At 42.9% G+C, this 10914-nt stretch overlaps 1 protein-coding gene across 3 annotated transcripts; it reads right to left on the reverse strand.

Annotated features, from left to right (window-relative positions):
* Window positions 1–1601: 1601 nt before the first annotated feature.
* On the reverse strand, window positions 1602–10581 carry kiaa2013 (KIAA2013 ortholog). 3 transcript variants are annotated; one of them, XM_041946409.1, is made up of 4 exons: window positions 9246–10581; window positions 6845–7568; window positions 6715–6768; window positions 1602–4391 (listed from the first exon to the last, which is right to left on the reverse strand). In XM_041946409.1, exons 1-4 carry the CDS (start codon window positions 10201–10203, stop codon window positions 4304–4306), a joined length of 1824 nt encoding a protein of 607 aa, XP_041802343.1. In that variant the 5' UTR covers window positions 10204–10581; the 3' UTR covers window positions 1602–4303. The 3 variants fall into 3 exon arrangements, with proteins under 3 accessions (XP_041802343.1, XP_041802344.1, XP_041802342.1); XM_041946410.1 differs by lacking the exon at window positions 6715–6768; XM_041946408.1 differs by having other exon boundaries at window positions 6715–7568.
* Window positions 10582–10914: the final 333 nt, after the last annotated feature.

The raw sequence follows: 10914 nt of genomic DNA on the forward strand, positions 1-10914 counted from the left end.
AACTTATAAACCTATCCTGCCAGCCTAGAAATCAAAGAACAAACCATCACTAACCTTCGGGCCGCCATCAGTGCTGTTCATTCTGCGGGACAGCTGGGGTTTTAACTGCGGTGATTTAGCTAAAGTTGAAGTCCTTTATTTTGCTGCCACATGTAGATCTGCTGAGCTTTCCTCAGTCCCTGTCATAGATATCAACCCTGCACAGTTTCCAGGACTCCAGGAGGTGGAGCTTTGTAATACCTTAGTTTTATTTCCATGTCATGCCACACTCGTGTATATATATCACCAATACATCACAAACATCAAAAGATATAACAGGACATCTTCCAGTGAAAAACCAAACATCAGCACAAAACCAACAGGAAGATACAAGTCACAGCACTAAATATACATCTGCATTATCTATTTCAGCTCATGTGACTGTGCACAACATTTCAAATAAATTGTGCACTGAAAAGCTTATTAAGGGGTTTTTCCCCCTGATCTTCAAGGTTTTGTCCAAGTAAATAATCCTAAATGTTTCACATGAAAATCATTTCATTACTGCTTCATCCGTGTTGAGAAACTTAATCGTTTTTTATGCATTTTCTAAAGAACATGTTTTCCAGTTAAGGTGACAAATGGAAGACCAAATGAAACTCAAGGTTTTGGACTGTTTTGCCGAGTATGTTGGCTGTTTTTTAGACTGAGCTTCACTTTGTTGTTTTGTTTTCCTGTTCAACATGATTTACACAAGCAGAAAATCCGGTGTCACACAATCATCAGAATACACTGTAGAGAAATGTGTTGTTTTACTTGTACATTGTAGTTGTGGCTTGATATGAAGGATGTGAACGACTTTACAATTATATGATGCTCACTGTGAAGCTGCATCAGGTCAGGCCCTTCCAGTGGAGACAGGGTGAGAAAGTGCCCTCTAGGCTGCAGTACATGCTAGAAAATCAGCTGCCTCCACCTGCCTCCAAATGCTCCAATAGTTCATAGTTTGTTTTGTGTGTTTTTCTTATAGAGGTGCATGTATACACTACAAGAAAACTAACAAATATATAACACAAAACTGAAATAAGTCATCAGATGATCCAAAAATATCAGACTAAAACTCATGATTAAAAAAACTGTGAAAACTAAGCCAATCAAAGCATTCAGTACAGTGGATATACGACACAATGCTGTTTGATTCAAAATAAGATGCTGAAAAAAACGATGTGTTTTGCTGCTCTGCACCACTGACATCGACAGTTTTGTGAAATGTCGTTGTATTTTGACCTTCAGGGCCACCATAGTCTGCTGTTTACCTCTGAGCAGGTCTTGTGCTGTGGCTTTTTAGAGCTTTATTTACTGACCTGAGAGAGGCTGAGATGCTCCATACAGCAAAGGGAAGTCTGAGATAACGCTCTGTGGGTTTGTTGCTTTGAATGACACTTCACATTACATACACGTTAATACAGAAACATTGTTGCTTTCAAGTGATCATGTTTTAGATCACGTATGTAATTATTCCAGTGGTACGCCCCAGACTCCATAAATGATAAAAACATGTTGCTGTTCTGAACCCAGAAATATATGGAACAAACTGTCAGACAACATCATTTTCTCAGAATAATTCAGTGATTTATTCTCCCCAACATCATGGCAAAACTTCAACAAAAACAAATCTTCAGTTTTACATGTTCAAGTAATTCAATTAAATTAACTTCTTTCTTCATTAAGGCACACACAGTAGCTCACATGAAATAAAGAGTCAGGATGAAACCCACGTACAGAAAAAAAAAAGATGAACAAATACAGAATCAGAAACATGTAAATCACAAACGTTGACATGAGAATAATCTCCACGGACAAAAGCCTCAAACTCATGAGTTGTACCTCATTAACATTTAACGAGGTGTTTGTTAGATCTGTGTTGAATCAATGAAATTTACCTCATACAGGAATCGAGATGAGTTCACGTTGACAGAGGACAGAGTGATCAGGTTAGTACAAGAAATTTATGAGACAGCTGTGTTTTAAATGTACACTGGGCACCGAGCCCAAGTCCCTACTCAGAAAGTGTATCCAAAAATACATGTCGCATATAAGCATGTGGTTAAGTATGGGTTAAAACTTTGCAGCAGGTTGCACTCCTGCCCCCACCCCAGTCAGTGACAGCACAGTAGTTTTTTCACTAACATGTCGAGTGTTAAAACCCCACTGTCTCTGAACTGGTGTGTGGCCACAAGTGCAACAGTTTTAGTAGTGATCTAGAGTTGACTTAGCATTTGAAGATTTTTACAGCTAGGGTGTTATTTCAGTAGCTCTGACCATCGTTTCTGAAGGTTATGATGAGACTGGACGCACCAAAGTGGCAACATCACTAACAAATAGTCCCACAGCTGGAAAGAAACATGAGCCGTCAGACAGGTTTAACATAAACACAATGGCACACTTTTTTTTTTGGGAGGCAAAACTAAAAGTTTGCACAATCACACTGTAACTCATTGCACAGGACACATGCAAGTGCACACAAATCCAGTCAGTTCAGCTGGTCGAAGCTGAAGCAGGAAGCGGGTCTGTAAACTGTGAGGGATGTTTACAGCAGACAGTTCAGGCCGTAACATTTGTGCTCCAAATGGTTTGTTTCCAACCGGTCTGACCATCTGGCTGCTGGCGTTTCTTTACCTGTTGGACTTCTTAATGATGTTGCAGTGTTCACTCATCTGTGAAATTACTTAAGTGTTGTTAATGTTATTGCAACTGATAAAAGCGATGGCCAAATGTAAGGAAATAAAACCAGTTTTAATAGACCTAACATGGCCAACTGAGCAACTGCTCAGCCGTGTTTACTCCAGCAGAAAACAGTGTCACAAGGCTGTTTTACTTGGAAAGGTTATTAATGAGCGAAGCAAGAGGAGCAAGTAAATTGACAGTAAATATTATTGTGTTGCAGTTGGATCGCCCTGCAGGTGGCCCCTCTCATTCACTGAGACAGCCTGTCCAGTTAGCAGATGAAGAGCAGAGCCAAGTGTGATTTGATGCTACAAAGATGTGCTGGTGCTGAGATTAAAACATCTGGTTAAGCAGTTTTCTTTAGACTTTTGGTTTACATTGTAATTGTTGTATCAACACAGTGTCACAGGTCAGAACCACCCCTTAGTCCAGACTCTCTCCAACTATTGGTGGGATCACCATTAAGTGTTGTACACACGTTCATTCAATCATTTTGTTTGAAGATCAAACATCAGGCTGTGTGGCTGTGCGGGTGTCCTAAATCATTTTGGACAAAGTTTGTTAAAGGGGAACTCATCAGTCTGTGTTTGCAGGTGTTGTGAAAACAGCTGTCTAAAGCCTTTAGTGTCTCCAGAGGGAGCTGTGTGAAGTCTGACAAATGACCTCAGGTGATGTCACTTGAGTCAGCGTCGGCTGGGGCTGAAGACTGCAGGTTTGAAAAGGAGGTGTTGAGTGAGAAAGAAGTGATCTTACCATCATACCAGACCTCTGTAGCCCGCTGCTCATCTCTGCTGCAGGCTAGAGGCTTCAAGCTACATTAGCCGAACCAAACTGCTGCCTACTGTTGGTTGAGTTGCATTGTGGGTAATTTAAGCACAGGGTTTCGGCAAGGAAGAAATTAAAAGGTTCTGCTGCATCGATTTGGATCCTTTTTTTTTTAAAGGTCCATTGACAGTCTGTTATATAATTATATAAAACTTACTTATACTCTTAAAAACTTACTTTTTAAGACGTGGTCAGTTTTACTTGCTGTAGAAGCAAATTATATATATATATATATATACACACACACACACACACACACACATATATATATATATAACTTCTACAGCCACTGTTCTAGGTGTTTTGTACAATTTTCCATTTAGATCAGAAATTCAAAATGTAGCCTGCTCAAGAGAGAATTTCACGTGCTGAAATTGTGTTGCTGTTCAAATGCTTCCTTAAAATGTTCAAACTTTTCATTATCTATTAATTAATTGTTTGTTGCATGTTTTTTTAAACAAAAATGCAGCCGGAACATGCTCTCATTCAGTTCCTCAGATGTAAATACTTGCTTGATTTTTTCGGTCTTGCATGATATTAGACTGAATATCTTCAGACATTTAATATGCAGAGTTGTGCTTTGGGAGACTGCAATGGTCATTCTAACAGTTTATGGATCAGCTAGTTACACACCTATCTGGTTATAAAGTGACATCGACGTCCAACTCTAACCCATATGCCTCTACATCATCATCCTTCCACAGTAGATGTCACTCAGCACCAGCACACCCATGTTAACATCTCCCACGCTGCCAAAGCTCAAGCAGAACCGCTACCACATGGTGAGTGTGTGCATGTCACTGCAGTGTTCAAGCAGCGTTCCTGGCGTCACAGCAGTGATCCTCACTTTTGCTGGCGACCTAGTGAATTCAGAGGGGAGGATTAGAACGGCTGGGGAAACTGGAAACAGACATGCTGAGGACGACGGAGGGATGATTGTGGCACAGCGGGGTTTGCCAGATGATTAGTAAAGAGCCACAGCCAACCCACAGATTTCTTGTTAATTTAATTGAGTAGTTCAATATAAAACATCATCAAAACGCAGGAGGGAAAAAAAAGGAATAGCAGATAAAGACTTCTGGCAAAGTGAGCAGACAGTCCATGCTGATCAGAGACAAACAGCCTGCAGCACAACCTTTTCCAAGTGTCCAGCAGGTCAGCATCTCTGTGTGAGAACATGTGTAAACAAGTAGCCGTTTTACATGACAACAGACATAATGGACTTTTAGCACCACCTTACTATATGGAGTTGTAATTTAGGCTTCTGCCATGTGGGGGGTCATTTCCATGGCAACCACTCTCCTTAAAGGAACAGCAAGAGTTATTCCAGCTTGGCTTTTATGTTTCGTAGCTCTGAGGTCAAACAACACGAGCTGTCAGACGATCAGACAGGATGGAAGTAAACCATTAGTTCATCTCACAGATCTAAACCATTTGATTTGAAGGTCGAACTGAAAGTGAGCTAACAGTCCCTCACTGCACAGGGCAACTGTGTGCTCAACTACAGCAGACAGTGAGGGTGACACATTCACTGATTACCTTTGCTTTTTCCACAAAATAAGTCTGGCTGCCTGGAAGTCTGTTAACAGCCTGTCTGATCATCTGCACAACATTATTGTAACAAGATAGCTGTGATGATCAGAGCTGCAAAAGTTTAATTCAGCTGTGATAACGCTCTCCTTTAAAGAGTCATTTTAAGAGGGTAACATCAATGTTATGGCTCATTTACTACAAATCACACTGAAGTGGTTTTACTGCAAACAAGTGATGGACGCATGCTTTTCTTGGCATGCTGTAGGATTTTAGGCTTAAAGTTTCTGAATTGTGTTTTTCCCCACCCTTAAGGAAGTCACTGGTTTCCATTATTTTAGTTGCAGCACTCAGCTCACCAGACATGTGTTTGAGTTAGGTCATGAATCACAGTGAGCCTTAAAGCTGCTCTTATTTTTGTCAAAGCTGAAGGTACCCTGTGGAAGTTTAACGTAAACCACTAAGTTCTGTTCACATTCAGAGTTTCTTAATAAAGTACATTGTATGAATCCTTGAGATATAACAAAATGTTTCATCCAGTTCCTTTCTGGTAACACATTTGCAAAGCCGAATGTTTTCTATATTTTGAGATTTACATCCATGTTCATCCATTTCCATTGGTGTGCAGTGCTTTTTCTCCATGCCTTTGTTGGTGCGTTACAACACCAACTGTCGATTAGCGGAGCAGTGAGAAACCATAAGCAGGGATGTGTTGCATCAGCCACGTCTTTGTGTGTGTTCAAGATGCAAACACATCGGGAGGCCACTCTAAAACCGTTGCTCCATGGAGCTACTAGTGGTCAAAAACTCCACAGGGTACCTTAAATGTTGTACATGCAGGTTCGAACCAAAAGGTCTACCTCCTTAACGATGACACTACTTTGACAAAAATAAAAGCAGACATGATGTCCACTGCCATGGATTACCAAACTCAAACTAGTCTCTGTAAAGTGACCTTCACACTGGGATGAAATGAATGAAAACTAAAAGCTTCTTTGAAAAAAAAAAACATCAGAAAATCAAAAAACCTACCCCTTGGAAAATGTTCCTTCACTGAAGTATATGTGATTTATTATTAATGCAAAACCTCTGGTATGGTCCCTTCTGAATGCTAAGTCAGAACAGTGTGATAGAGAATAATCACTCTTGTGCTTCTTTGTCTTCCACTGTGATCAACAAATGCTTTACATTCCACAATGGATGTGACGTACAGTCCAACAGGTGGTGTGCTAAAATGACGCCATCGACCAAATGGTTAATTGTAACTCCAAGGTCTGCGATCTTGAATGAAGGCTACTATTCTAATGTTGCTTTTAACTGAGATCAGATTTGTCATTGCTCATGGTCTCTTAAAGGAAACAGTCGCAATAAAAAACTTTATCGACTCCAGAACAAAAACTGCAAAATCAACTTTTGTGAGAAGGGGAAAGAAAGAGGTGTGTGAGGCTATTATGCCAACCCACTCCAAGCATGTACCACATGAGCTTCACTCACACAGAAGGTGAAAGTCAAAATTGAGAAACCAACCCACAGAGAGAGCGTTGATAGAGAGGAAATCGTTGCCACCACACACGAGGGAAAAAAAACCCAGAGCAGAGCAGATCAGTTTGCAGTTTTGTGTGACCAGTTATGTTTTATTACAGTTGTTTATACCTTGCTTCTGAAGAGGGGTTTAGCGCCGGGGCCACAGTACTCGTTGTATATGAGCTTGAAGAGGAAAAGGTGGAAGAGTGTTATGAGCGAGGCCACACTGAACCAGAAGAGGAAGGGCAGGCCTGGATACCTGTTGGCCATGTGCTCCTCGTGAGCCAGGATGGCCTTGAGGTGCAGGGTGTGGCGGAGGTCCTGCAGGTGGCGCAGGTCTGTGGAGATGTACAGCAGTGGTGTGATGGGCTGGGTCACCATCACGGGGAAGGTGTGACCTTTGATCTCGGACGTCAGCTCCACTGGCTCGTTGAGGCAGCCGGCCTCGCAGGCGTACAGCTTCACCGGCTTCTCCTGTGGCTTCACCGACACGTGAAGAAAAGGCTTCCCCTCCACATCCAGCAGCACCGCCAGATTAATGAGATCCTGGTTGTAGTGGATCCCTCTCAGGGCGTAGCTGTTGTGCAGCACGTCCGGATCGGCCTGGAACTGAAGGTGGTTCTCTGTGAACTGAAGGCCTCCGAAGCTGAGCACCATACCTTGCATGGCTCCGTGGGCTCCGGCTGCCACCAGCACCTTGCAGCCTCTCTTCTGCAGAGTCAGAGTCCACAGCGTGAACAGCTGCAGGATCTGAGCGGTGCTGCTCACCCGCTCGGGCCACAGGTTCTCTGCATGCATGGTGGCATGGCCGCTGAAGCAGTGGTCGGCGTAGTTGAGGCTGGACTCGAGACGAGCGTGCTCCTCGCCGCTCAGCCTTCGATCCAGCAGGGGAGCCATGGAGGAGGACAGGATGTAGTAGAGGGTGGTGTTCACCGTGCGGCTCGATGGTGTGTGGGAGTCTGTGATCTTCCTCATTTCAACACCTGAATGGCACAAAGAAGCAGAGGCACAACTGGCATGGAGTGTATTTCAAGATCAATTACTTTGACAACCAAATATTATTCGCTTTAACAATAGTTCGACAGAAAAACTTAACTTAAAGTCCACTTTCAAGCTTTTCCAGACATGTGACTATGATGACTTAATTACAGAGACTTTGCCCCCTGTGCTTACCTGTGCCCGTGGCATTTTTCATGTGCAAGGAAAATGCAGTATATGGTCAAAACAAGGTTAGAATTAGTATAGTATGCAACTGGGACTCAGTTTGTGGAAAAGGTCAGTAAAGACTAAGTCAATGAGTGTGATGAGTGAAGTATGTGAAGGGCTGACATGGAGCATTTCCAGGACAGACAACTTAAAACGTGCTGCATCAAATAAATCACAGAGTAAGTTGCTGGCTAAGAAGCTGAAAGTCCTATGAAATCTTTTAACATTTCCCCAAATTCTGTGTTTCCCATGGTATTTTTTCTGAATTCTGCGTTTTATGATTTAAGCATATTTTGTCATCAGAAAGCGTCTATTTCAGTAAGACAATCTTAAAAAATTAATATATCAATGGTTTTTATAGAACACAACATTGTACTATTTTTTATCATTCAGATTTTCCATATGCAGCTCCAACACGGGTGAGTCGGTGTGACGGAGGCTCATCTTTGTGTGAGAGCAGCCTCCTCCTTTTTTACAACACATGAGCAGAAACCAACATAGCTTTTTCATTTTTTCCAACAGAATATCTGACTCTGCGATACAACCAGGAAGTCTTCAGGGAACTCGTGCCTTGCATCTGCTGATGAGCTGCACTTCTGACAGATAGTAGTGTTGTTTCCCTGTTCATTTGGATTAGATGTGGTGAAATTGCATCCACACTTTGGCAATTTCTGCAAAACTCTACAGTGGATTACATCTTTATTAATCAAACTGGGCGATTCCCTCCGTGTCTTCATGATTTTAGAAATCATAGACCCCTAAATAGGGCTGTGTGACATGACCAAAGTCTCATATTCTGATACAGGTCATTTCATATCCAGATAACGATAACCGGTTGTATATTAAGATACATCGCTGTTGTTTCAACCACCCACTTCATCTCACTTATTGCTGCTTTAAGGTAGCTTAATAGTTAATTGGCTTGAGTTCAGACTCCATAACTCATACATTCCTACAGCAAAACACTATGTCTTTCATTCACAATTGTTGTATTTAATACTATATATCCACTGGAGACAGAGAAACATGGTGCAAGTAAAGAAGGTGCAGCAACACCAACTGGTTTATAATTTAAAGGAAAAGATAACTGAGGAAAAAAAGCTCAGGAGTCAGCTGATGGAAAGAAAACTGATTCAAGAAAGCTCTGTCTCCATGAACTACTGCTTTTAAATGGTTTAAAGGCACAATTTGTAATCAAAAGGTAAACAAAAGGACAGCAACTAACATCAACGACTATATTTCCATTATCCATGTCTTCTGAAGCTATTTTAGTGTTGTTTGCATCTGTCATGAATGTCAACAGAGCAGTAAAGTTGCCAGATCATTTCAGTTCTGATCAGTTGAGAAAAACACACAAAAAACTTACTTTTATTGTATGATCATGTACGTACGTGATGTGGCTAAAAGCAAGTTCCTTCAAAACCCAGACCCCGGCTGCTACAACCTCAGCTCACCTGAAATGAAGAGGTCCATCCAGGCCTGCTGGTGATCTGCAACCAGCTCGTCCACACTGGCTCTCAGCAGCTCCCCCAGCTCCTTTTTGGCTCCTTCTCTGAGGGTGCTGAAGGTCTCCTCCAACTTGGAGGACTCAATAGGCTCTGAAGTCCACACCACTGACAGGATGTTGTCTGTGTACTCTGATTTAGCAGAGACCTGGATCCTGCTGCTCAGCTTCTTGGTGACCACCACCACCAGCACCATCCGGTTATTCTCCACAGGCACTCTGCCGGAGGAGAGCACTATCTCTCTGTCGTCAAGTTTGTCCACACTGCTGGAGAACTTGCTACCGAAGGAGGGTTTCTCAGAAGAAACGTCCAAGGAGGCGGGCCTGTCAGACGGGTTGTTGATGTGGATTCGCTGGAGATAGACATTAGGTCTGCTTCTGTGTGCGATAAACTCCTCTCTGATGGTGACACAGTCCCGGGCCGACTGCAGGGCGGCTGGTGAGGCACATCGGACCGACAGCACGGCTCCTTTCCGGAACCACAGCATGGTCGCCTGAGCCTCAGCCCGCGTCCCTTCGAGATGGACGCCGAGTCTCGGTGAGTATTCGGTCTGGTGGACCGGAGCCGAGCCGGGCTGTGAAGACGACGCCACCCACAGTTTGTTAGAGTCAATGTCAATCAGAATATGGCCGTTACCTGATACAAAAGGTGTATCTAGTTGTTCCTGAGGTGTGCTGTATATCCCCTCTCCTCGGTCTACATGAGAGTTCCACCTGTGGATTTCAGCCAGTAGGCACTGTCCTGCCGCCCCACCGGGCATGGCCGAGCCGCCGAACACCCTCCATCTGCGCTCTGCTCCCAGGTACCAGTAGAAAATGAGGAAGAGCAGCAGTCCTATGAGAAGTCTTCTCGCCCAGCTGCTTGATAACAAGCCCGGTAGCCCCTTTAGTCTTTGCTGGAGCCACATTGTGTGTTTATATGAAGGAAGCCCTGCTAAGAGTCGGCGTCTGAAGACTGCACCCAGGGTGCTTACGTTGAAATTTTAAGATAGTCACATCGACTCTGCTCGCACTCAAAACATGTTCCCCAGCATGAAAGCTGGCAAACTGCCTTCGCTAGCGTCTGGCTAAGTTAGCTTAGCTAGGTAGCTAGTGTTGTGGACGGAAGCTTTCGAAAATGTATTGTTGATTCTCGCATCATTCTTATTGTCATATCCTACAGCAGGTGTGCCTATGACAATCTTCAAGTTTTCGTATCTCAGGTCATTTCGTTTTTCGATTGCCGTCAGGTCAAGGGTTAGATCAACATCACCTGTCTTTCCAAATAACTCTGCAGCCAGCGGTTGACACTTCTGGTTTGTCACAACTGCCGTAAAGCAAAACGATACAGCAGCGACCGGAAATGTCGCAAAAAGCAGTAACAGACTTTACGTATTTATTTATTCGTGTATTAATTGAAATAAAAATGCATACGGTGCAGGAAAATGTCCACATAAAAAGACAAACATAAGATAAATATATTGATAACTGGATTCATGGCAAAGTTGGTTAGTTCAACATCAACTAAACAGGCCCTGCAGTATTATCTTATTTTATCTTATTGTCTTGTCGGGTTTTAAGTATTAGGATCACAATTTTTCAAGTTTGTCTTAAAACAGTAGTCAGGTGGCCAATCATTC

The sequence above is a fragment of the Chelmon rostratus genome, chromosome 10, assembly GCF_017976325.1.
Source record: "Chelmon rostratus isolate fCheRos1 chromosome 10, fCheRos1.pri, whole genome shotgun sequence".
In the NCBI taxonomy this organism is placed as follows: domain Eukaryota; kingdom Metazoa; phylum Chordata; class Actinopteri; order Chaetodontiformes; family Chaetodontidae; genus Chelmon; species Chelmon rostratus.

Bases quoted from the DNA above. Each gene is read 5' to 3' on its own strand.
- kiaa2013 (XM_041946408.1), bottom strand. From the start codon at position 10,203: ATGTGGCTCCAGCAAAGACTAAAGGGGCTACCGGGCTTGTTATCAAGC. The intron at 7,569-9,245 runs GTGAGCTGAGGT...TGTGCCATTCAG, and splicing joins GATGGACCTCTTCATTTCAG to GTGTTGAAATGAGGAAGATC. The intron at 4,392-6,714 runs GTATAAACAACT...TGAATTCACTAG, and splicing joins AACCCCTCTTCAGAAGCAAG to GTCGCCAGCAAAAGTGAGGA.